The 26030-nt window shown below is 36.7% G+C and overlaps 1 protein-coding gene across 3 annotated transcripts in view; it reads left to right on the top strand.

Moving 5' to 3' along the window:
* Nucleotides 1-575: 575 nt before the first annotated feature.
* The window catches only part of stk39 (serine threonine kinase 39), an 81113-nt gene continuing 55658 nt past the window's right edge, over nucleotides 576-26030 (top strand). Inside the window, exons 1-10 of one of the 3 annotated variants that reach the window (XM_022680016.2) lie at nucleotides 576-714; nucleotides 6240-6352; nucleotides 10455-10563; nucleotides 12361-12502; nucleotides 13680-13735; nucleotides 16783-16892; nucleotides 17836-17937; nucleotides 18146-18279; nucleotides 18767-18815; nucleotides 18935-19000. In XM_022680016.2, coding sequence (XP_022535737.2) covers nucleotides 624-714; nucleotides 6240-6352; nucleotides 10455-10563; nucleotides 12361-12502; nucleotides 13680-13735; nucleotides 16783-16892; nucleotides 17836-17937; nucleotides 18146-18279; nucleotides 18767-18815; nucleotides 18935-19000 — 972 coding nt within the window. In that variant the 5' untranslated portion in view covers nucleotides 576-623. Of the gene's footprint in view, nucleotides 715-3587; nucleotides 3952-6239; nucleotides 6353-10454; nucleotides 10564-12360; nucleotides 12503-13679; nucleotides 13736-16782; nucleotides 16893-17835; nucleotides 17938-18145; nucleotides 18280-18766; nucleotides 18816-18934; nucleotides 19001-26030 lie in introns of those variants that run through there. The other 2 variants (XM_022680014.2, XM_022680015.2) reach the window with 2 other exon arrangements.

The following is a 26030-nucleotide window of genomic DNA, read 5'->3' as shown; positions in this document are numbered from 1 at the left end:
TTACTCTCTTAACACCTCTAACACACTAACTACTTCTAACCTCATTTCCTTCTTCCTCTCCTTCACTCCTCTATCCTATTATTCCCCTTTGTCCTCCTCTTATCCCTATCCAAAGATGTTTTTCCTTTAAACTTATTTTACATTGTACTTGACTATTGTAAGTCGCTTTGGACAAAAGCGTCTGCCAAATGTAATGTAATGTAATGTAATGTAATGATAATATGAAAAATGCAAAAAACAAAAAAAAATTGTAAGAGGCAAATACTTTTTCATGCCACTGTAAATATATCAAAATTTTATTGTGTTGTGATAAATGTTCTTATCATAACGACAGTAAGCATATTGAGGATATCAGTAAAACTGACCGTGACTGACACTGACCCATCTCTTATTACAGAGAGTGGTGATTTTTCAATAATTTGATTAATCGGGACGATTTTTGCCATGTTTTTGATAACCGGTATTGGTCGGTATTTGCGCACACAGCCGATTTTTCAGTAGCTGCTGCAAGCAGCCCTGTGTGTTGTGCTGCAGTGGAGCCGTTAGAGCTCCCTCTAGTGTCCATTCCACCATCCTACTGACACACAGTAAAGAGCTGAGGAACTCGAACACTCCCAGAACTGATGGAGCTTCAGACGCAGCTGCAGCAAATTAACTCATCAGACTTCAGAGAAATGCTTCACTTCAGCCTCAGCTGGATTCCAAACAGGACGGGTAAGTGAACTCATCTGACCGGGTTTAATAATGAGCCGTGTTTCTTCTGTGCTAGATGCAGGTTTACTGACTAGTAGCCTCTGTGCTAGTTAACTCTAACCGGCTACTTTAGCTCAGCTCAGCTAAGCTAACGCTAACTCAGGTACTTACACATCTAGCTCTGTGCTAGCTAATGCTAATGGCTACTTTAGCTCAGGTCAGCTAACGCTAACTCTGGTACTTACACATCCAGTTCTGTGCTAGCTAACGCTAGCCGACTACTTTAGCTCAGCTCAGCTAACGCTAAGTGAGGTACTTACACATCTAGTTCTGTGCTAGCTAATGCTAACTGGCTACTTTAGCTCAGCTAACGCTAACTGAGGTACTTACACATCTAGTTCTGTGATAGCTAATGCTAGCCGGCTACTTTAGCTCAGGTCAGCTAACGCTAACTGAGGTACTTACACATCCAGTTCTGTGCTAGCTAAGGCTAGCTGGCTACTTTAGCTCAGCTCAGCTTACGATAACTCAGCTAACGTACTCATACAGCCAGCTCTGTGCTAGCTAACGCTAACTGGAAACTTTACCTCAACTCTAATAACGGCTTATGCCATATCCAGTCCTAATACAAATAATTCAATGGCCACAACTTCGAAAGGCATGGGAACGAGATACAAAGAATAAATTGTGGCCATAATTTTGTAAGACATGACAACAACTTTTATTTAACTATCTATGTTGAATTTCACCAGCAGGATTGAGTAGTAAATATTTTAAAATAACAATATTATTTGGCCACTAACGTCGATAGAAATGTTTGATTTTAGATTGTGAAGTCGGCTGGCCAAAACTTAATGTCAGGACAATGTCTAATGCTAATGTCATCTTGACAAAAACAATGACAACAGCTGACATTTTTTTTTTATTTGTTTTAACTGATGTTAGAATGTTATTAAGAAACATTTTGGAATATAGACTTAAACCATATCATCCAGTCCTACACATAAATAAAAATAAGTCATGGCCACAATTGAGCAAGACATAGAGCCACGTCTTATGCTGACCTTACACCAATCGATTTTCAAGTGATTTCGAGTGAGTCGAGTTGTGGTCGCGTCATCTCTATCATTCACTGTAAGGTGGTTAGGATTGAACATGGATCTGGACAAGACTTAAAATACCGAAGGACCACGGGGTTCAGCGAAAAACAGTAGGTAATTCAGCCTATAATTTTATCAGGTGACGTCTAAGAAAACACATACATGGCCATCCCAGATAGAATTAAAATGACAGAGGACTCCCCATAAAAGAAAAAATTACCCCAGGACCCCCTGAGAAACTAATCCCGTCTGGATAAGGCTTTAGCCAGATTTTTCTTGTCCTGGTGTTCAAATAAAATCATCTAGTTTAACATCTTTAATATTATCGTAGCTCTTGAAACTTGGCTGACGCAAATAGTGACATGAACAATTTAAACAACCAATAGGAGATCTACAGGGAAGCAGCAAGGCAAATGTGGGAACGTTTGCAGAACTGGGCGTGGATTAGACTCTGATGGTGGCTCGGAAACCGCGGTTCTCCTGTAGTGTACAAAGGAGGAGAAATTAATAGAGCTGTGAAGTGAGCAAAGAGTGTCTCTTTAATGTGTCTTCCCATTTGTACCAAGACAGAGTGGAAAATATAAAATGTTATAAATTAATGAAATAAATAAGATAAATAAAATTTTATTTATAAATAATATCAGGAAGAATCTAATTGCTGTCTTTTAGAATAGTGAACCTGCAAAATCCCCAATCTTTGCAAATCTTAGTATGTGATTTGTCTTTAAATGTGAGAGGGTGTCAGACTTTAAGCTGTCCAAACACTACACGACTTTGAAAAAACTCTGAAAAGACTTTTAACAGACTGAAGTCTGACACCCTCTCACAGACTTTTTAGTCACAGAATAGTCACAGACTAAGATTTAGGAAAGACTGGGGATCACAATTTGCAAGACTGCAACTAGATTCTTTCTAAGGTTATTTCCCATCCTGCTTCTAGTGGAGTTTACATACAATACATATTACATATTAAGTTACAAATTTGTATATCAATACTGTGATTTATCGAAGACTCACAGCTTTTGTCCCCATCAACAGTTTATTTTTCTAATTCTTGATATTTTTTAATAGAATGCATTTTGTGTTCAACTCTGCCTATAAGCTTCATTGCCCCCTTTTTTTACTACAACATGGTATAGTAAAGAATCACCGTTTCACTACTATACATTTGCCTTTGCTTTAGATAGAATTAATACAGTAATAATTAAATATAATAAATAATTAAAAATAACTCTGCACAATAAGACAAATACTGCAACAAAAAAAACTGTCAGGTGAAATATATTCTTACTTCTTCCTATTGGTTGTTAACATTGTTCTCGTGACTATGAGCAGCCAAGTCTCAGGACTGAACGATCCAGACGCGACCACGACTCCACTGCAGCTGGTCTCTAGCCAGACTTGATTTTATCTGGACTCTGGAAATTAATCTGTGACTGTGAAATCATTTGAAAATCGTTAGGTGTAAGGACAGCATTAGTCTTTTAAAAGTCTTTTCATAGTCTTCTAGTGTATGGTTAGCATATGTTAGCGAGTTAACCTAATTAACTAGGTAGCTAATTATCTTGTTTACACAGCTTACTAAGTCGTGGCCACAAAATATTCCTTCATTAAATTAGCTATGCAGGATTTCACCAGTGGGAATTTCTATTGTAATATTTGATTATTATAATGTTATTTTATCATTAATTTAACTTATTATATCTATTGAGTCAGAGAGGAAGAAGCCTAACCTTTAGCTTAGCTAAGAACTGTTAGCTAACTTCCTCTTTAAAACATTATCTCCTCTGCCAGCCTGACTCTGAGTGACTTTAGTAAATGAAGAGAGAGCTGAAGTGGAAGCTTTAGGAGAAAACTGGTGTTTACTCCTAGTTTTCGGGGTAATTGTAGTGAGTGGGTGGTTCTCCTGCTGTTTCTGTAGTGGGCAGGAACCAGAAGCTGGGGCTGAAGCTGCTGCTGTGGGAACAGGAGGAGGAGGAGGAGGTGAAAGTGTGTCCATAAGCTGAGCTCCGCACCGTTAGCCTAGCATAGCAGCCCAGCCGCAGCAGCATCATGGCGGAGCAAGGCGAGTCTCCGGCTCCCGTCCAGAATCCGCAACCAGTGCTCACGACCAGCTGGCCGATTGTCAAGGAGGCGTACGAGCTCCAGGAGGTTATCGGTTAGTAGCGGGGAGTTTGGGCTGGTTCTCGGCAGCGGCTGATTGCGGTTCCGGTACTTATACTGTTTGTTCTGGTGAATGGCGAAGCGGGCCTACCGGCTTTTTCATGCGCTGCTGTGTGTAGCTCCAGCGGAGCAGCCGGGGCTCACTAATGCAATGCGGATGTGACAGATAGACAGTGACTGCTGTATTTGACCGGTTAACTGTCTTAAAACGCAGCGCATTCTGCTGTAAATCAGCCTGCGTGGAGATCGCGCCCTTGCTTATACGGTACAGTTATTAGATAGTGTGGCAGACTGTCAGATTGCTAATAAACGATGCTTTCTAATGGCACGTGTCCAGGAAGATGTCAGGCATTAGTGGCATGTAGACTGTCTGGTTCCAGGAGAGTAAATCTCAGGTGAAGTCTGCCCCAGGCCTCCTGAGAGACTGTCTCACACCTTCCTTATTCTCTCTACAGACTTTTAAACAGCTTAGAAAGACTAGAATAGATTTAGGTATAGAATTATGATAATTGGTTTTGTTGTTATTATACTGTCATCAAGCTATTAGAGAGCTAACATAGTGCCAAGCAAGGCAAGCCTGACTGGGAGGTTAATCATATTAGTTTGATTCATCAAATTAGAAAAACAATATGGGGTAATCAAGATTGTATAACTTTATAAACAAAATCTGTCAGCTTCCTGTAAAAACTTTTATGTGGCAGTGAATTTTCATATTTAGCACTTTTCCTTACCTGAAATTTAAGCACATTATGTTTGCATTGTGTTTATTATAAAAGCTGCATGTAAGATTGAAGGTGGCTGCTTACTATTTGTTAAAAAATGCAGTTACATGTAAAGGAAACTTTACATAGGATACTTTAAATTGTGCTGTTACAACTCAATTGAGAATTACTCATATGTTTACAGTATCACCCAGCCCTAATTTTCATAAATTCTACTGTAAATGTAAAAGGTCCATAATTGTATATAGTAACCACATACAATTTTATATCTGCCAAGTCAGTGGTTGATCAGCTGCAGCTATGACTATTATCTGATATGGTCAGAAAACCTATGATGTGGGCATTGTTGTCAAATTCTCAAGTGTTACCTACTTATCCCACCTTTCTTGCTACTTCTGCTTAATATTTATAGAGGCTTTTAAAGAGAATGCTTGTACAATCCTCCCCTTCTTATCAGTTCATTGATAACTTTTATCTGTTCAATTGTAATTCTGTTTTCTGCTCTATAAACCTTGTTATTTTAGTTAATACACTTGACCCTAGGCTCTGTGCTTAAAACAAACATAACCCCTCAAAGACCCTTCCATGTCTCAGAGTCACAGATAGTGCGGGTCACTATAGATGAACTGTGGTGGGGCCTTATCATATCGGCTGATAAGCGATGTTCTCTACTGAAGAGGTCCTGTTCTGTTCATTTGTGCTGTGTTCCTAATCAGCACTGCTGTACATTCAGGACCCCCTCCTTCTTATCTGTCAGCAGCAGTTGGCATGGTGTGTGTGGTGGGTCACACACACTCTGCGTGTGAACAGCAGCACTGCGTTGCTGTATGGTGATTGAGCAGGCCCTCAGTATTGATGCTGTTTAATGGGACGGGTACATGTGCAGTGTTATCTGCAGTCATTTGATAGAAGCGGAGCATGTAGAATGTTTCAGTACAGGCAAAAATTACACTATTATTGAACATGGCAGAGTTTTAAAACTTGTGAACACTGAGCTAGTACAACACCTGAGCTAGTTACTGATCGCTTTGACAGTTCTGTATTGGCTTATAAGGCTTTACACTTTATTACACTTCATTTCATTGTAATTATGTTGATATGTTACATCGGAATTCATGTTTCAAAGTATGCTATGCCTATTACTGGCACATATACAACACTGGACAAATGCAAGCATCAAACATTATTGAAACAGTTCTATGAAATTTCAAAGTGTTGTTTATTAAATTGTAAATTGTAAAGTGTTAAGAAAAGTTAGACACATTTTATATCCTTTCAGAACTATTTCAGACACACAATCCATGCGTTTGTCATTGAAGTGTTAATCTATTATTATTGTGATTAACCAATTTTTGCCATATCACCCTCCAATTCTACTTTCTGTTTATTGTTACTTTCTGGAATCACACATTTCATTAATTTAATCTTATTTACTGTCATTTTACTAATTTACTTTGCCTGGAATTTCTGTTTTCTGATTTGTATATTCATTTATAATAGTATTAATTATCACTCCCACATGTGTGAGATGTGTAATACCTTTTTAACTGTTTTTCTCTAGGCAGTGGAGCCACAGCAGTAGTCCAGGCTGCTCTCTGCACCCCTCGACAAGAGCGTGTGGCCGTCAAAAGAATCAACTTGGAGAAATGCCAGACCAGCATGGAAGAACTACTGGTAAGGCTAGATAAATCTCAAATAAAAGTCCTTTAATCTCTGCCTCTGCCATTTATGTACAAACAGATGCTCGTAATCATTTTGTCCAGCTTGCACTTTTCCTCTGCCCATATATAGAATTCTCTGATGTGCATTGCGCAGAATTAGCTGATGGTATTCAGTAGGGGTGTCACGATTCTCTAAATCCTCGATTCGATTTCATTTTCGATTTGAGGGTCACGATTCGATTCGATTCTCGATTTTCTTGTTTTTTTTTCTTGTTATTATTTTATGCCTCATAAAATTTAAATAATATATTTATTATTATTATTATTATTATTATTATTATTATTATTATTATTATTATTATAAATATTATAAATATTATTATTATTTATTAAGATATATATGGTAATGCCATCTAGTGACTTTTTTTGGTAGCAACAGTGTGCACTATTAAAACAAGCAGTTTATCAGAGCTGTGTGTGGATGGCTGGTGAAACTGCTCACTTACATGAAGCTGCAGTTCTTCATCAAACCACTAGTCGGAGCTGCAGCAGCACAAGCCCCGCTCTCTTCACTCAGTCACTACTTCAGTACAGCCCAGCCACGGGCTACAGGGCTCAGCCAGTCCGTTTTTACTGTTTCTGTAAAATAAAGGTTTTAACCCCACTAACCGGATAATACAGCTCACTACAGTTCATCTTTCAGCCCAAGCAGCTAACAGCAGCAGGTTAGAACAGCCGACACGGAGTCACTGCTGGGATTACATTATAAACAGGTCAGTTAGCGCGCTGCTAACCTCAGGATGTTTATAACTACGGAGTTTAGTGGACACACCACGGCCGCCAGGTAAGTCTTTTAAAGGCTACTGAAGACTATTAAAGGCTATTAGAGGTTATTGAAAGCATTATTGGGGGGCAGAAATCAGTACAGGCTGGTTAGATAAGTGATGTGGTGAAACTGTGACTAGCGCTGTCACAGTGATGTTTATTAACGTCATTAAAACAGATTTTGTCAGGTATTGTCTTATAAATATTTACACAACTTATATCTCTCCTGAAAAGCTTTTATTTTAGTCAGAAACACGCTTGTGTTTACTTTATCTGAGAGAAAGATGTTTTTTTAATTCAATGGAAAGCAACAGGTGTAGTCAATTATAAGTTTAAGATTTTTAATCCACCTCACTGTGATCTATAGTCAGTGTTCTCAAGTCACACTGACACACGCATTTCAGCGAGTTCACACGCTCTCACCTGCGCGCACCCACCCCTGCGTCAGATACAGATACAAAACCTGCGCGCCCAACCCCCTCCCCCCCTCCCCCGTTGGACAGATAAAAAACAGTGATCACACTCCCGCCGACACTCAAAACTTGAGAGCCCTGTCTATATTTCTATAAATCCGTTTTCAGTTTCTCCTCCGTGGTTGAAAGGCAGCTGTCTCTCACACAGCAGAACTGAGGGCGGGGCTGCGCTCATGCAGCGGCTCTCTATTTAAATGAATAGGATGCGCTGTGTTGGTGCCGCGCCATTTGCGTAGCGCGCTGCGCTATTTGCGTAGCGCGCGCGGGAGGGATCGTCGATCCTCATTTTGACTTCGATACTCGAGACCATGACCTCATTTCGATTCGATTTCGATAAAATATCGAGATCGTGACACCCCTAGTATTCAGATATAACAGTGTAACCAATGTATAACAGTTCAGTTAATAAATGTGTGCATCAGAACTGACATGTAAATATCAAATATCTGCATCATCTTTAGACCTACACAAGGTTTCCTTTACCACCTTTTCCACCAACAAGGTGCTGGTGCTCGTACCAGAGCTGGGTGCCAGTTCCTGCAGACTAGTGAATCTTTTAAGAACTGACCTGTGTTTCCACTAGTTTCAGAGCCCAATGGTTACAAAAGGTGGATGAGGGCATTCCATCAAAAGATGTCCACAACCCAAATCAGAGGTGGCTGCTGACGATGCACACATTTCCTCAAGCGTTGCAGTCACCGAGTGCATAGAGTTCAATGCAGTCAGCTGATTTGCCAGTTGTGCTTTCTTGTCAAAGCAAGCAATAGTGTATATTTATAGGTATAGCTGCTTAAATATAACAGCAGGTTGGGTATATTAATAGAATATTTGGATAGCCTAAACCACTCTGTCAGAGTAAAAATGAGAGTTGAGGTAATAAGAAATTATTTGTTTTTTTTTATTCATACATTTATTTAAATTAGGTTTTCTTTGTACACTTTTGTGACATTCAAACAAATACTAGCAGTAAGCTCAAATTAAATCATCCAAGGCAAACAAAAGAATTATGCAAAATAAGGCATGAAAACAATATTAACTGTGAGTTCAGGCACACACAGAGCCACTTAGTGTCCCAGCACCTCACCTTTCTTTTTCTTTTTTTTTCGTAGTGTCTGAATTTAAGCATCTCCTGTAGTTAATTTTACACTTTTGATTACCTTCTGACATTTTTGTCAGTTTTTCATGCATTCTTTCTTGTTTCTTCTGTGAAAAAATGAGAATTAATCATTATAACTACTGTATTTGGTTTATATTTTGGTATTTTGGTTTATAAACTGCAGTAAGGTGGTTAAATAACGTAATAAATTGAGAATAAAGCTGTATTAAGAGTGTAAGATTGTACATTAGGGGTAAGCAGTATGGCCAAAATTCAAAATAGACTGCTTAAAAGACAGTATACTGCTAATATTACAGCTATAATGTGTATATATATACCCCTAGTGTACATACCAATACACTTACGAGCACTATTTTGGAAAGTTTGTGTAGGAATAAGGTAACAGTCAGGCACTGGAAAAAGTGTACATTCTGAATGATGCTCTGCGTGTGGTTTGTGATTGATGATTACTAATCCATTGTAAATCTACATTTCGGTGTTAATGTTTATAGTCTGAAAGACTAATTGTAACAGGGTGGGAATAAGTATTCTCTTTCTCGCACACGTCAGGCCACTTACACTGTCACTGCGGTGATTGAGTTGTTTTCCATTGATCTTTTTTTGGATTGGAGCTGTGAGCCTGGAGAGGGATGCTCTGATTAATGAGTGTTCTCTTTGTGAAGTAAACTGCAGAAATGCAGATGCAGAAATATGGGTTTTCATTTATTCTGATCCAGTTTAAACAGCCTGTTAAAGGCCTGGTGGTGGATATTAAATGATGAAAGATTTTGTTTACTTAAACTTCTTAACAGTGTACAGTGACAGATGTAAAGAACATTAGCAGGTGAAAAGGATACATTAAAATTAATCCTAGACTGAATATAGGCTAAACTGTATATTGTTTAAAGCTTATTTTTGCGTCACTATTGCACAATACTAATAATACCAGTGTTTCTGTGTATCTCAGATAGGGTTTCAGTTTTATGATAAAAAAAACAACATTTATATATTACAATATTGTACAATTCTTCCTAATGCAGTTATTGTTCTTCCGGTCTGTTGTTGTTCTTGTTCTTGTTGTTCTTGTTGTTGTTCTTGTTGTTGTTCTTGTTGTTGTTCTTGTTGTTGTTCTTCTTGTTGTTCTTCTTGTTGTTCTTCTTGTTGTTCTTCTTGTTGTTCTTCTTCATAGGGATAAAAACATGTTTTTTTGGTTTCACAAAAGCTTTGCAATAATGAAATCTTGAAACTGTTTAAAAGTTTCTTCAGCACTAAGGCTGAAGCAGTATTAGCATGAGCCACTAGAATAGCTTTTTTCACTGTTCAGAGGTGAGTATATCAGGCTGTAGTTTGTGCGGTTACCGTGTTAAAACAAGCTACATTGGAAGAACTGCTATTTAATATCACCCTGGCTAACTGGAACACTCGGGTTCCTCAGTGTAGCACTGTCTGGTGGCATTTTACTGGCACTAAGTGCTTATAACCGTGGCTAGCGCTGCTGCTAACCATGCTGTTGAAAACATTGGAAATCTAAGCTTACTATAAATAAGTGGATCTCCTTTTTGACAATAAATAAATAAAATAAGAAAGCTGCATGTGAGAGGAGTGTCCTTAATTTTTATTTCAGGCTACTCATTTTCATTTTTTATTGATTAATTGTTTCTAAGCAAATGTACACTACTATAACTGATCTGATTTGCACCTTTTCTCCTGTCTCAATACAGAAAGAAATCCAAGCAATGAGCCAGTGCAACCACCCGAATGTAGTCACATACTATACCTCATTTGTAGTGAAGGATGAGCTTTGGCTGGTTATGAAGCTCCTCAGTGGAGGTAAGAAAACTTTTTAAACAGTTTATTCATTTTCATATTGTCACTGTAAGTTGCACCAGTTATCTTCTTCTACTCCAATCTTTACCATCTCTTTAAACTACGAGTCCCACAGGAAACTCCTTGCTTAGAAGAAAACACGTAAAGGAGCTTAAAGATCTTTTGAAAAGAGACTCTGCTAATTCCGCAAATCTCCCAGTCTAGCATGATGTGGGTTAAAATGTGCCTTAACCCAGCACTTTTGAAGCTAACCACCACACACCACACACAGCATCTTAAAGCAGCTCGGCACACTTCAAGAAGAGTACTAAGTGCTCCCTTGACTCTGTGTGACCTACACACTTCTAGTAATGGCCATATCAGCAATGTGAATGCTATCCTTTTCATCCTAAGAAGGTCTGACCATTTTAATCTATTTACTGTAAAGCTAGCATTGCTTTTTTTACTACTGTAAGCACCTTTACTTATCTAAGTCTCAGAATGCCTGACATAATACACTTCAAATCGTGCAGTAAATATAGTGTTAAATTTAACATTAAATTAATGTAATTTGTAACTTCGCTTTGTCACATTCTTATCTTGGTAAATGCATCCCAAAATCCTAACTTATATGCTTAAAAATGTATAGATATATGTATGGTCTGAACTGAACCATGACTTTGTGTATTGAACCTCTAATGGGCTGTAAACCAGAATGTGTTTTTTAACATGAAACAGATGATGTGGATGTGTTTTAAAGGACTTATTAGATGTCCAATGTCCAGTTTTAGCATTATTAGCCTAGCATTTTTCATTCTAAACTGAATGAGGACATTTGCAGTCATGGCTTTTCTGATTGACTTTTATTTATTCAGCATTTAACTAGCTTTTAGATTTTTAATCCTGTTTGTTTAGTTTGATGGTTTTATTTTTGTTATATATCTTTGTTTTAAATCTTTTTTCATTTAACTGGTTTCGTTTTAGAATATTTTAACATACTTGTTTAAAATTTTTACTGTGATATTAGGGAAGGCACAAAATATTGATATTGCAATACATTTTATTGTTTTGTTTGCCTCACATTATTGATACACGGCGTCCAATATTGATTATTTTTTTTAATAATAAAAAAAAACAATTTATTTAAGCACTCTAAACTCTCTAAGACTTGTAACACAGATGTCGTAAAGTATCGCAGAGAATTGCTATGTGATCTACAGCTCTGGAAAAAATTTAGAGACCACTTCAGTTTTTGAATCAGTTTCTCGGATTTTGCTATTTCTAGGTATGTGTTTGAGTAAAATAAACATTGCTGTTTTATTCTGTAAACTACAGACAACATTTCTCCCAAATTCCAAATAAAAATAAGAAAACAAGTTCTAAGAGTATAAAAATCAATATTTGGTGGAATAACCCTGGTTTTTAATCACAGTTTTCATGCGTCTTAGCATGTTCTCCTCCAACAGTCTTACACACTGCTTATGGATACATTTATGCCACTCCTGGTGCAAAAAATCATGCAGTTCAGCTTAGTTTCATGGATGTGATCATCCATCTTCCTCTTGATTATATTCCAGAGGTTTTCAATTGGTAAAATCAAAGAAACTCATCATTTTAACTGGTCCCTTATTTTTTCCAGAGCTGTATATAGAGGATCACAGAATCACAGTATTGTGATATCATAGTTATTGTGGGCAACATATCTTGATAATATCATATCATGAGATGTCCTTTGATTCCCATCATTCTGATCATTGAACATCATCTTTTCTCTTTGAACTGTGGTTTCTGAATAGATATCCTGTTGCTGTCTGTTTTCAGGATCAGTGTTGGATATTATAAAGCACACATGTAGCAGAGGAGAGCATAAAAATGGCGTTTTGGATGAACCTACGATAGCTAGCATTTTAAAAGAAGTTTTAGAGGGCCTTGATTACCTGCACAAAAATGGACAAATTCACAGGTAGGACAGGAAAAACCTTCTAATCCAACTAAGTGGTAACCATGCTCCACTTTTTTTCAGCCTACTCCTAGCTAAAGTGTACATTCTTGTGTATATACATTTTTTCAGTTTGTTGTTTTGTATGTGGAATAAAAAAGCAAAGACTGAGAAATTTCATAACTGATGTGGAGACTTGTATCTTTCTCTTAACATCTCACTACTTTAACAAAGCACCTTTTAACCAGCCAATCCACACGACCACAACCTGCCATTTAGATGTACTCATTCCTAACACAGGTGTTCAGTCTCTGCTTGTATAAGTAGAAAAGAATTACAGATGCATTGTCTGAAATAACAGAGCACAATCAGTTGCCTTTGGGTTGAAACTAAGAGTGTATTCAAACTAGGCAATCTGTGCCATGCCCGGGCCTCTCAAAGCACTGAACAAGATGAAATCACTAAAGCGATGTTCTTGTAAATAAACATGGTGGTGGTGTTCCAAATTCAGCACTCCGCCAGTAAGCTCTCGGGAGCATGTGGAACAACGCTATGTTACAAAGCGGCGCGCGACAGTTACAAAGCGGCGCGCAACAGTTACAAAGCGGCGCGCGGCGGTACAGTAGCTGAGCTCGACGGTACAGTAGCTAAGCTCGACGGAACAGTAGCTGAGCTTCACTGTACAGTAGCTGAGCTTCACTGTACAGTAGCTGAGCTCCACGGTACAGTAGCTGAGCTCCACGGTACAGTAGCTGAGCGCCACAGTACAGTTAAAAAGCGCCACGCGACAGAATGCAAATACTGTTACTGTTGCAAAGGAAACAAAAAAATCTGTAATAAATGCACTTGATTTCAGATACATGCATATGCCTCCTGGAAAGGTTTGGGCACCAATTTACACATTTTGTTGTTCCTCCAAGTGAAAATAGGTGATCTAATTCTCTACAGGAAACATTTGACTTTGAGCACGATTTCTCTGATCAGTTTATTTTATGTTTTATTCCCCCCAAATGTGTTAAACAAATTAACAGCAAATGTCCATCTGAGTTCACCCATGTTCCTATGTGAGCTTATTGCTTATTTTTACTCAAAGTGAAAAACACATGTAATTTGATCAGATGTGCTGATTGATTTGTTTTGTTTTTGCTGCTGGACGTTCAGAAGAATGACCCAGATATGTTTTCTCCATGTTTGACCTTAGGGACGTGAAAGCTGGGAACATCCTTTTGGGAGAGGACGGCTCAGTGCAGATAGCAGGTTTGTGTAGATCTCAATGCGCTTCCCCTGGAAGCATTCCTCCTTTCTCTGGCTTAGTTAGTGGAGACTTGTAACAAAATTAGACTTCTTTGACTTCTTTGAAGAGCTGGGCAGTATGATGAACTTTTATCATGATGAATTATTTTATTGCAATTTAAAATATATAAGTATATAATCAGTGCTTAAATGGCACTGATCTTACTATAACAGTGTGAATAATCCTGCTTAATTGGATTATGTGCACGAAAAATGTAAAAAAAAATATCTCTGTGCCTCAGTATTTGAGTAGCAGTTTTTAAGAATCTGCCACAATTAATGCATATTTTTGTGTCAAAACATTGCAATAAATATTATATATTATAAAAACATCTTTAAATATTGTGGTATAATATTTTTAGCATATTACACAGCTCTGCTTCTTTGTATTCTACTAAATGTATAGTAAAATCAGTATTAGTATATAATAGTATAGCAGTGAAAAACATGAACATGTTTACTCTGCCAAGTAAAATTGAAAACCTCTGGAATAAAATCAAGAGGAAAATGGATGATCACAAGCCATCAAACCAAATTGAACTGCTTGAATTTTTGCACCAGGAGTGGCATAAAGTTATCCAAAAGCAGTGTGTAAGACTGGTGGAGGAGAACATGCCAAGATGCATGAAAACTGTGATTAAAAACCAGGGTTATTCCACCAAATATTGATTTCTGAACTCCTAAAATTTTATGAATATGAACTTGTTTTCTTTACATTATTTGAGGTCTGAAAGCTCTGCATCTTTTTTGTTATTTCAGACATTTCTCATTTTCTGCAAATAGATGAGAAACTGATTCAGAAACTGAAGTGGTCTTTTAATTTTCTCAGAGCTGCATATAATTAACTACTGTCTACATGTAAACTAAGATTTAAAAAACCGGTACGATATTGCAAAACAAAATACGCCAATACGATACAATATCAATATTTTTTCACACCCCTTCCCCACCTTACTTGTGACTGTGTAGAAGGGCAACAAACCTCATGTTATAAGATGAGTTCTTTCATAGAGGAGGACGCATGTTCTGAGTACACACTCATTAAATATGCTTTAATGGATTCTCTTAATCTTGTGTTATGCTGAATGGTCAAGTAGCGAACCTAATCCAGCATGAAGTCTGTGTATACTGTGCACAGCACAATTAAGATGGGATTAAAGAATTCCAGGAACTATGAAGGTTATTTATAGCTCTACGTTAATTAAGCTTCCTTAGCTGTGAAAATGCTGCAGTAATTAGTTTGGGGAGTTGTTCTGCGTCTAGCCAGCACCCTATTTATAGGCGTTATGAATGAGATTTATGTTGCTTTACCTTGAAACCACCAAGGCCACGCCAATTAATTTAAACTAAAGAGCAAGGGTTATTGAACCATTGTTTTTTCTTCTCTTTTTTGGGTCTTAATTACTGTAATAAAACCTTTGGTGTGAAACTATGATGCAGTTCTCTCTCACAGAGACATTTTTATATTATATTAAATTATATTTTCCAACTTGTTGTTCTTTCATTTAATGTACTCTGTTGTCTACATAAATCCTACATTTTATAACTATTTTTTTAGCCTGATCTGCACCTCAGGGATAAAGGAGGAAATGGTGGAAATAAGATTGATGACACATAAGGATACAACAAAGAAATTGTTTACTGAAAAACAGGCGTAGAACAGGAATACTCCTATGTTGCTTATGTGTGATATGCTCCGGATATGGGTGGTTTCTCTCCCCGCGGGTAAAGTGGCAGATCTAGAGCAGGCATATTGATTTGATTTATGTAACAAGCTTTATAACAAGCACTGCTGACCTTGGCCGCCATTGATTTGTGTGGAGTTCAAACAAGGGAGCATGCTCTCAAAATGGGCTGTAATAGTTTAACGTGTGAAAGAAAAGTTCCACTGAGTTTTCCACTTATTGGCTCTGATTGCACTCAGGAACCACTTTTAAAGGTTTACAGGGGCTGTGAACCCCATTAAAAAAACTGCAACATTTTAGGTCATCTTGTTCTAAGCCATATAATTCTTTCTTGCTGCAGAGATCAGTTTAACCTGTTGGGTCCAATATAAAAACTTAGTGGGCGATTTTGATCCCAAATACAGCTCTGGTAAAAAAGAGCTCACTTAAAAATGATAAGATTCTTTGATTTTACCAAACTGTAATTAAAAACTAGGGTTATTCCACAAACAATGATTTCTGAACTCTTGAAACTTTATGAATATGAACTTGTTTTCTTTGCATTGTTTTAGGTTTGAAAGCTCTGCATCTTTTTTGTTATTTCACCAATTTCTCATTTTTTTGCAAATAAATATTTTTTATTTTGAATTTGGGAGAAGTGGTGTCCGTAATTTATAGAATAAAACAACAATGTGATCTCTTAGTTTATTCCAGAGCTGTAAGTATCATGTTTAATAAAAAAATGACTGTGCACCACTAGAATGTGATTAATTAACAATTATTATATTTAACTTATACTTTTCCTCCATGTTGCTTGTGTGTATCACAGTGGGTGAGGTGGTGTAGTGTAATCATATAATGTTTCTTAATAAACCACGAAGCATCATTTTGATTAACTGCCCAGCCTGAGCGTCTGCCATTACGTCTGTTTTTCATAATTAAACTGATTTCACAGTGTCATAATTCTGACATTCTTATTTTGTAAAATCTAATTATTTTGGTATATATTTAATGTGATATAGAAGATTGAAATTCTATGATTTTTTAAAACTATTTTATGTTTATTGTTTGTTTATTTAGAAAGATAACTTACTGTTGTTCATCTATCAGCTGCACTTTAATACATTGCTTTGAAAGATGATTAATGAGGATTTTGACATCTGAATGGCTCTCACACACTGTGTAAAAGCTCTTATGTGGACATACATACCGCATCATTTTGTGGCTGATTTAAACAAGTGAATCTGTATTTTTCTTGGGTTATCAGGTGCAGGGGTTTAGGTTACTTTTAGGAAAGTGCTAAAATCTCTCTTTCCTTGCTGATCATTTGAATAATTCTCCCTACAGACTTTGGTGTGAGTGCGTTCCTGGCGACTGGAGGGGACGTAACCAGACATAAAGTTAGGAAAACGTTTGTGGGAACTCCGTGCTGGATGGCTCCAGAGGTGATGGAACAGGTAAAGCTGTTTGTGAACCTCTTGCACAATGTGATGAACTGTTTCACAATGTTACTGGGAGTACCAGTTTACCAGCATTCCTTGAAAACTGAGCAAAACTTGACATTGCTCAACATGTCGAAGTTTGTCAAGGTTTGACAGAGTCTTAAAATTTGCTCCTTGTGAATTAGGATTGTCGTATAGTGCACAGTATAACACGAAACAGTAACGTGATGTAAAAAAAATCCAAATCTTTATAATAGCAGGGTCCTGTAAGGAAGCAATCTATAATTTACTGCGAAGATTTTTTACTAACATCATTAATATTATTGCTACTATTATAATTTATTACTATGCCAGTCTTAGTAAGTCATCGTATTTTTCACACTATGAGGTGCCCTTAAAATGCTTAAATTTTCCCAAAAATCATGTTTACTCACCTAAATAATCTGTTTTCAGGAGAGAAATGTGTAGATTAACGTCCATTGCTCATTTGACTTAAAAGAAAGTCTTTTTTAAAACAGTTTTGTTTATTTAACTTATCTTTACTTAATTTAGTAAGATACCCCATCCTGCAGCGAGACCTACTGAATTAGAAGTTCCTTATAGTATAATCCGGTGCACCTTATGTATGCAAATAGACCAGAACACAGATGTTTATTGATAGTGCACCTTATAATACGGTGGGCTTTATAATGCAAAAAATAAGGTACTGTGGTTAACAGATTTTTTTTTATTTAAAATTATTTTTATTGAACTATTATACTTAAGTTAAATTAAAAACCCTTATCATTTTTAAAGTTGTAGGTTACAGTAGTATGTTCTTAGTGTTTTTTCTTATCGTAAGGATATTATTGCAAAAATACCCTGACATTTTGTGATTTCATTTTAAGGCCATATTGGCCGCTCCTACTGTACCGTAAATGCTTATGAGTAATCTATATTCATACTGCGTTGACCTCAGGTACGAGGTTATGACTTCAAAGCTGATATTTGGAGTTTTGGAATCACTGCCATAGAGCTGGCCACTGGATCTGCTCCCTACCACCGATACCCACCGATGAAGGTGACTGGTCTTGTTATTATTTGTGTTTTTTTTTTTATAATCTAAAACAAATGAAAATAGAAATTTGTGAAAGTGTAAAATTCAAATCTTGACTTGAGCTTTTTATGCAAACCTTTCTGACTTTAAACATAATTGATATCACTGTACCAGGAACAGACTTTGCAATACAGTTTTGTAATACAGCCATCTTTCCCTACTTGCTGTGCAGGTCTTAATGCTAACCCTGCAGAACGATCCCCCAATGCTAGAGACGGGAGTGGAGGATAAGGAGATGTTAAAGAAATATGGAAAATCTTTTAGGAAACTAATAACTCTGTGCCTTCAGAAGGACCCTGCTAAGAGGTACTCTGCTTTCTTTACTGTTGATATGGAGATAATGAAGTTAACAATGAGCCACTGCTTAGTACCGTAGTCTACATTTGTGAACATATCGATATGCATTATAATGTACGATAGTGAATTCATTAGTTAGTTCATTGATTCACTTGCTCTTGTTTGGAGTGGGCTACTGTGTGATGACCAATGAAAATCTTTCTTTATGCTTCCATTTGGCCCATATGTTCAGCCACTATCAATAGAGAGATGCGGTGCTGTAGAGCTCAGTGCAGAAACACAATTAGGGTCAAATAGATACAGATGTGCCTATGGCACATAATGGCTTTTTCCAAACAGGATCCGTGCAGTAATAATTACTCTTAATATCAGCTATTATATTGTAGTGCATCAGACCAGGATTAAGTGTTGTGGCTGCTGTATGTTAGAGAAATCTATTTTAAGAGTGTCCACATGGCATCTTCACTTACGCCTCCCCTTTTCCACATCTCCACAGGCCGACTGCGTCAGAACTTTTGAAATGTAAATTTTTCCAAAAGGCCAAGGTAAAGCTTTATTTATTTATTTCCTTTTCCCCTCGCTACTTCAGATCCCTGCCTTTACGCTTTAGAGCCGCCCGCCGCTGATTTGTTTTGATCTCTTTTTCTCTTTTTTGCCTCTGCAGAACAGAGAGTACCTGGTTGAGAAGCTGCTTTGTAAAGGACCAAATATAAGCCAAAGAGCCAAAAAGGTATTCCATTCTCATCAGACATTCCTCTCAGCCATTATCATCATCAAAGTGGACCCTGTATTGACTAAACACTGCTGACATTCATGAGAGCCAGGCCAGTGTAGTGCCTCACTTCTGATTGCTGCTGTTTCTGTCAGGATTAAACACTCCAGCTATAGAAGCAGAATCCTTTTAGTCTGTAGATTCTGCTCTTTTAACAATTATGTCCTGTTTATGCTGTGCTTTATTCCTTTAAGACATCAGACACAATGCTTTTATACTGTTGTTTTCCTTTCCTGAATGCAGACAGGCGACCTGGTTGAATTCTGTCTTGATAAATTCATATTCACATTACTTTCACTTCTTTGTTTGAAGCGCTTGCTGTAAACAAATTAATCACAACCTTTTATCAGAGGCAGTTTTAATCATTCATTAAGTGCATTTTCTTGTTATTTTCCATTAGTGCAAAGTAATCAAGCTAATGATCGCTACAGAAAAATCAATGAGTAATGAGCACACCTCATGTCACCGTCCTATGGGATCTTTGGGTCACCCATTGGTTGATTTACCATGTTAACCACCATTTTGTGGTTGATTGATTGATTAATTAAAAGTTAGAAGCATGTTTTCCAAAAGGTTTAACTGGGTGCATTAAAGTTGAATGTGTCTAAAGCTTCACAATAAATACTTTCAGTATCGTCAATGTAATGTTAGCATATGCAATATTAAAAAAACCCTGCAAGATGTTCAGAGTCATGACAGACAAATGAAAGAACAGAAGCCATGCTTCAGATTACTAGATACTCCCAGATTATAGCAGATTATATAAAACAATTAGATTTATTTGACTCAAATTTTCAGTACATTGAGAGTATTATTAGATTATTATATACATACAGCTCTGGAAAACAGTTTGCACCAGGAGTGGCATAAAGTTATCCAAAAGCAGTGTGTAAGACTGGTGGAGGAGAACATGCCAAAATGCATGAAAACTTTGATTAAAACCAGGTTTATTCCACCAAATATTGATTTCTGAACTCTTAAAACTTTATGAATATGAGCTTTCTTTGCATTATTTAGGTCTGAAAGCTCTGCATCTTTTTTGTTATTTCAGCCATTTCTCATTTTCTGTAAATAACAAATAACAAATGACAATTTTTTTAAATTAAAATTTTTAAAGAAATGTTGTCCGTAGTTTGTAGAATAAAACAACAATGTTCATTTTACTCAAACATATACCTACGAATACCTATTTTTTTCAGCGCTGTATATACATTTTAGATGTATATACATCTAGCTCTAGTTAGCTCTCATTTCATCTAGTTTTTCCATTTTTGACATTTGTGTCTTTTTAACATAACATTTTAATAGGAAATGTCAGAATTGCATGATAAATGAAGTAAAAGACATTTCCAAAATTACTTTTTCATTGACGTTAAAATTGCTGTTTTTTCAGACACTAAAATTGGATTTTTATTTGATTAAACAGACATTTCTTTTCAGAACAATGTACATACATACAGTACATTCTCATCTACTTGAAAAACAAACTTTTAAAAGAGTCTAAAGACATGAATTGTTTTGTTTGTGGTTTAGAAAAGCAGTTTTATTCAGAGTAGTGAAGGAGATTAGAACATTGCATGTGTTTTACTTGACAATAGACTAATTTTAGTACAGACCTTGTCTCTGATTATCGTGTCTAAAATTGAGGGAACATGTTTTTTTTTTTTTAATGCCTGGCAACAGTGAAAGGTTGCTGCTGTAAATTTAGCTCTGTACTTAAGGACTAAAATAGTTCTACCCACAGTGGAAAAAATATTAAGCGCTCTGTCTGAAGTTCTGAGTCTGAGCAGAGTTTACTTCTACGTTATTTAGCCTTCTAACTGAGGCGACTCCTGCTGTGTACGGGATTAATCGCTGACAGCAGAGGGCGCAGTGAAATGGCTGTGGAAGGGGCGTGAGAGCTGTACTGCTGTAGAGACAGAGATACTTATAGAGATACAGAGATAATATTTGATATTGGAAAGTTTTTGTTAATTAAAATGACAACAAATGGCAACTGAAGTGTGACACTCATCCCAAAAGTACTCAATGAGTATAGCCCATTAAAGAAGTATAATCCAGTGCTTAATAAGCACTGATCTAGCTCACTGCTAGAGCATGTATAGTCCTATTCTATAATGCAGTACTTATCTACAGGTACCAGACAATCTGTGGGTGTACGTTTGCACATCTGTTTTAGCATTGTGTAGCAGAATGCCTTCATGAGGAGGGGTGTTCACAAACGATTGGACATATAGTTGATGCCCTTACATGAAACAAACTGATACTGTGAATTGCTCATCTGTTTTTATAGTGATGAACAGAAACTCCAAAGGTTTGTGGCTTTATTTACAATTGGTGCAAGACTAAAATGAAACACTTTACTAATGTAAAGTTTAATATAAGTTTATGTAAGTTTATGTAATGTCCACATAAGCCTTTAATGTAGAAATTCAGTGGATATTTATCAGTCACAGCAAAAAAATACACGTTCAAATATGTAAAAAAAAAAGTAAAAACCCTGGTTTTAATCGCTGTTAATCAGTTTTCATGCATCTTGGAATATTCTCCTCCACCAGTCTTACACACTGCTTTTGGATAACTTTATGCCGCTCCTGGTGCAAAAACTAAAGCAGCTCAGCTTGGTTTGATGGCTTGTGATAATCCATCTTCCTCTTGATTATATTCCAGAGGTTTTCAATTTGGTAAAATCAAAGAATCTCATCATTTTTAAGTGTTTTTAAGGCTTTTTTCAACCAGCTTCGAGTGACATGACATTGACATTATGTCAAAATTGACAAAAGCAGTCTTTAGAACTGTTTGTTTTTTGGAATACGCCTTCTGTGTAAGAATTTCATAATGAATGGCCTGCTAGGAATGCTGCAGGAGTACTTGAAAAAACATGTTTTTACATTGACTTTCACTGAGAGTTAAAATATGATTTTCCTTCTGCATATTTGCTCTACTGGCAAAATCTTTTTTTTGCGTGTGGCAGCGACAAAATGAGTATATCCTACCTTCACAAACACTGCCTTTATTAAAGTGCTACCAATAAAAAACACTATAAAGCTACAAAAGCATGTATGTATGTTGTTATGGTTAATGGAATGTCTGTGATATTTGGGCCACTTCACAGATGAAATGATTCTCATTAATAGGCTGTAATTGCTGTTTTGCTTGTGATACTTTTGTGAATAACTGTGCTTCAGATACAACTCTGGGAAAAAAACTAGGAGACCACTTCAGTTTCTGAATCAGTTTCTCTGATTTTGCTATTTATAGGTAAATGTTTAAGTAAAATTAAGATTTTTGTTTTATTCTGCAAAACTACGGACAACATTTCTCCCAAATTCCAAATTTAGAGCATTTATTTGAAGAAAATTAGAAATGGCTGAAATAAAAAATATATACAGAGCTTTCAGACTTCAAATAATGCAAAGAAAACAAGTTCATATTCATAAAGTTTTAATATTGATTTCTGAACTCTCTTGTGGAATAACGTTGGATTTTAATCACATTTTTATGTAATGCACCTTGGCATGTTCTCCTCCACCAGTCTTACACACTGCTTTTGGATAACTTTATGGCACTTCTGGTGCAAAAATTCAAGCAGTTCAGCTTGGTTCTATGGCTTGTGATCATCCATCTTCCTCTTGATTATATTCCAGACGTTTTCAATTTGGTAAAATCAAAGAAACTCATCATTTTTAAGTGGTCTCTTTTTTTCTCAGAGCTGTATGTGAACTTCACTCCTCTGCAGTAACAGATCATGACTGGTTACATGAGGCTGTATAAGGGCCTGTACAGGCATGGGGAAACTCATTTGTGAGTTTTTTTTTTCTATTCTGTGGACGTTTTTGACCTTTCGGCTGTGCTCCCCATTATAAGCAGTGACAAGCCCAGACTGGTGGAGTTTTGTCATGCCTTACTTTGTGTGATTCTGTAGCTTTCGCAGGCCACATATATATACGTGTGTGTGTGTGTGTGTGTAGGCTGTGAACAAATGCAATCAAGTAGGAGGCAGGAGCTGGAAAATATATCACTCATGCAGAACGAATGCACTGTCAACTGGAGCATTCAGGAGAGCCTAATGTCTCTGGGCCCTGACAGCAGACAAAGACAAATGGGGTTTAATGCGGCCGCTTAGGTAACAGGGCGCTGCACTTAAACACAGCCATTTGCATGCTAGGCTGCTCCTTGCTCTCAGCCTAACTGACTGTGAGATCTGCTGGGCCGGACTCTTATCAGCCCTCCGTCTCTCCTTCCACCTCCAGCCCCAAAAATTGACAAGAGAGCTCCAGCTCTCAGTGCCCTACTCCATTTAGGAGCTGGAGAGACTGTCAGTAGAAACAAATGAAGAGGAAGTGACACAGATGGAAGGAAATTAAGAGAAGGTGTGTAGCTGAAGGGCCATCTATATTGAAACTAAACCAGGCACACACGTGCACACACACAGACTTTCACACATGCAGACTTTCACCTAGAAAGAAAGTGTTTTTTTTTATTTATTTTTTTTAGTCCAAGGTGTACTCTGCTGTGATAAATGGCTGAATTGTAACAGAAACAAGAACCCTGCTGGAGTACACTTAAAAAAATCTCCTCCTGCATGATACAAATTGATTACTGTATGGCCCAGAGTTATATTTAGAGCTTGTGTCATAAAGCTAAAAGCCGCGTAATCACCACACCATTGTAATGTTGTGGCATAATTGACATGGATGATGTGTGATGGCTTTCTAAGTTTCTCCAGAGGGCTCTGAGAAAACGCTTCCTGCGCTCCGCAATCGACTCCAGTCAGTCAATTAGCATTAGCATGGAGAAACCAAGAAAAAGAGAGAGAAAGAGAGTGGAAAGCTGCAGATTGTTTGGGTGGGATAGATACCCATGGATACTCGTTAGGTCTGACAGCAGTTGCAGTCGCTCCAGCTTTGGTATTCAGTGATTGGGACCTCTTGGGAAATGCACTTCTAATTGCACTACTGAAAAGTTGATTGTGGCACCCGGAGTGAGTAATTGGAATTGTAATTAAGTGACACTTTTTAAAAAAAAGTAATGGCTGGCATGTGTCGTCAGCTGAGACCACAGCCTCTTTTTTTTCTCCTTTTTCTGTAGCTGTTTGTGGCAGTGGTATAGTGCCACTCTAACAAATTATATGAGGATCAATTATATCATCAACATAGTCATTCTCTAAATCAGTTAGTCCAAATTCAGGGTCATAGTAAGGTCAGTTATATTGCAGTGAGAGATTCCTAAGCTTGTGTGTAGAAAATTACAGTGTGTGTTTATTTTCTGGGATTGGTCTGTGCAGTCAATCCCAGAAAATAAATCGAAAACTACATTCTAACTAATTTTTCTTTTGTTGATTTTTTTTTTCCCTGTTTTGTTGTCACTTTATCTAGTGTGTGTATGTGTATGTGTGCGTGTGTGTGTGTGTATGTGTATGTGTGCACATTCGCCATCAGTGTCAGCAAGTGCACAGTATGAGGTCAAGAATGAGTGAGTGGAGGCGGGGCTTATTGAGGAGCGAGCAAATTTGAAAAGTGCTCATCAGAGGCTTTTCTGCTTCAGACGTTGCAATTAAGACCAGTGGGAGAGTTTGCATTGGGAAAAGTCGCTGAACACCAATTTTTTGTTAAAAAAAAATAAATAAAAAAATCCTCATCAACATTTTGGATTTAGTTACGGACGCAGCAAAAATTAACTTTCAACCAGTGGCACACTATAACTAGAACTATTATTGCCATATACTGGTTATTTCTTATTTTAGCCAAATGCTACAAGCTACTAGATTTTGTTTTTAATATTTTTTTTTTATTTAGAAAAAGCAAACATTGACCCTCCTGAGCACCTTAAGCAGCTTATGTAATTGTTCTTTTTATTTTACATAATTATTTAATACATTGTAATATAGATTTGAGAGAATATCATCCAGCACCAAAATGTGTATCAGGAAAAAGGCAATTTTTGGCCAATGCTAAGATTTGATATCCTGTCTGACTATTCTGCTACCCAAAATTTGTACATAAGGTCGCATAAGAACTTAAATAAAAAACAATAAAATAAATGTAATTATTTTGGAATTATTTGAGCCAATAAATAAGCATTCATTTTTATTTAACCTTTATTCTTTCTTTTTATTATTTGGACATCCTTTTTAAAATTAGAAACTAATGTATTTTATTTAGGTTTCTTTTTTTTCATAGTTTTTTTTGTTCATTTCTTAAGGCACTTAATATAACAATAGTTAACAATAGTAAAGAAAATAGCTAATTTCTATTACAGAGCAGAATATTTAGGGGAAGGGGACTGCACCAGAAATTGTTAAATTTACTGCATTTTTCACCTACCCTCTGATGGACTGTCACTGTATGTTTCTTGCTTTGCAAGCAATGATCCTAGAAAGCATCTTATGACACTGACTGGAAAGAAATGGATAAGATAGGGGTGAATATCGTCGTGATCCAATGAAAAACAAGGATCTCCATTTTTGTGGATTTTTAGTTTACTACATGATTTGAACAGAGTAATTGTCCCTTACACTGTGCCAAAATTCCTTGATAAACAGGCCAAAAGAAATACTTGAAAATAACCTGAAATTACTTCCATTGAAAATTTAAAGGTTTTTTCTCTTTCCTGTAAAGTTGCTGTTTTGGAAATACTTGATTTTCTTTGGACAGCAACAACATTTACATTTGTAACACTACAGAAACATGAATTCAGACAGATGTGGTCTTTTTCTTATGTGTTTATTTTATAGATGTAAATGTTTCGATTGCGGCAGATATGTGCATGGAAAATATTGGATATTGGCCTACAATTTTCGAAACAATCAATTAATGCAACAGTAATATAAATCTGTTTAATATTGATATTCTTGCTGATATTACCTGCCAATATTGATAATATAATCTTGATTTCACTGTGCATCACTAGTGTGCATGAATGTCTTTCCACTTAAAATGTACAAGGGACTCTGAGTGGGTTAGCAGGATAAAATGCTGACACCATG

Source organism: Astyanax mexicanus, chromosome 11, assembly GCF_023375975.1.
Source record: "Astyanax mexicanus isolate ESR-SI-001 chromosome 11, AstMex3_surface, whole genome shotgun sequence".
Taxonomy (NCBI): domain Eukaryota; kingdom Metazoa; phylum Chordata; class Actinopteri; order Characiformes; family Acestrorhamphidae; genus Astyanax; species Astyanax mexicanus.
The sequence above is the reverse complement of the archived record's forward strand: the minus strand, read 5'-3'. Positions and strand labels throughout refer to the sequence as shown.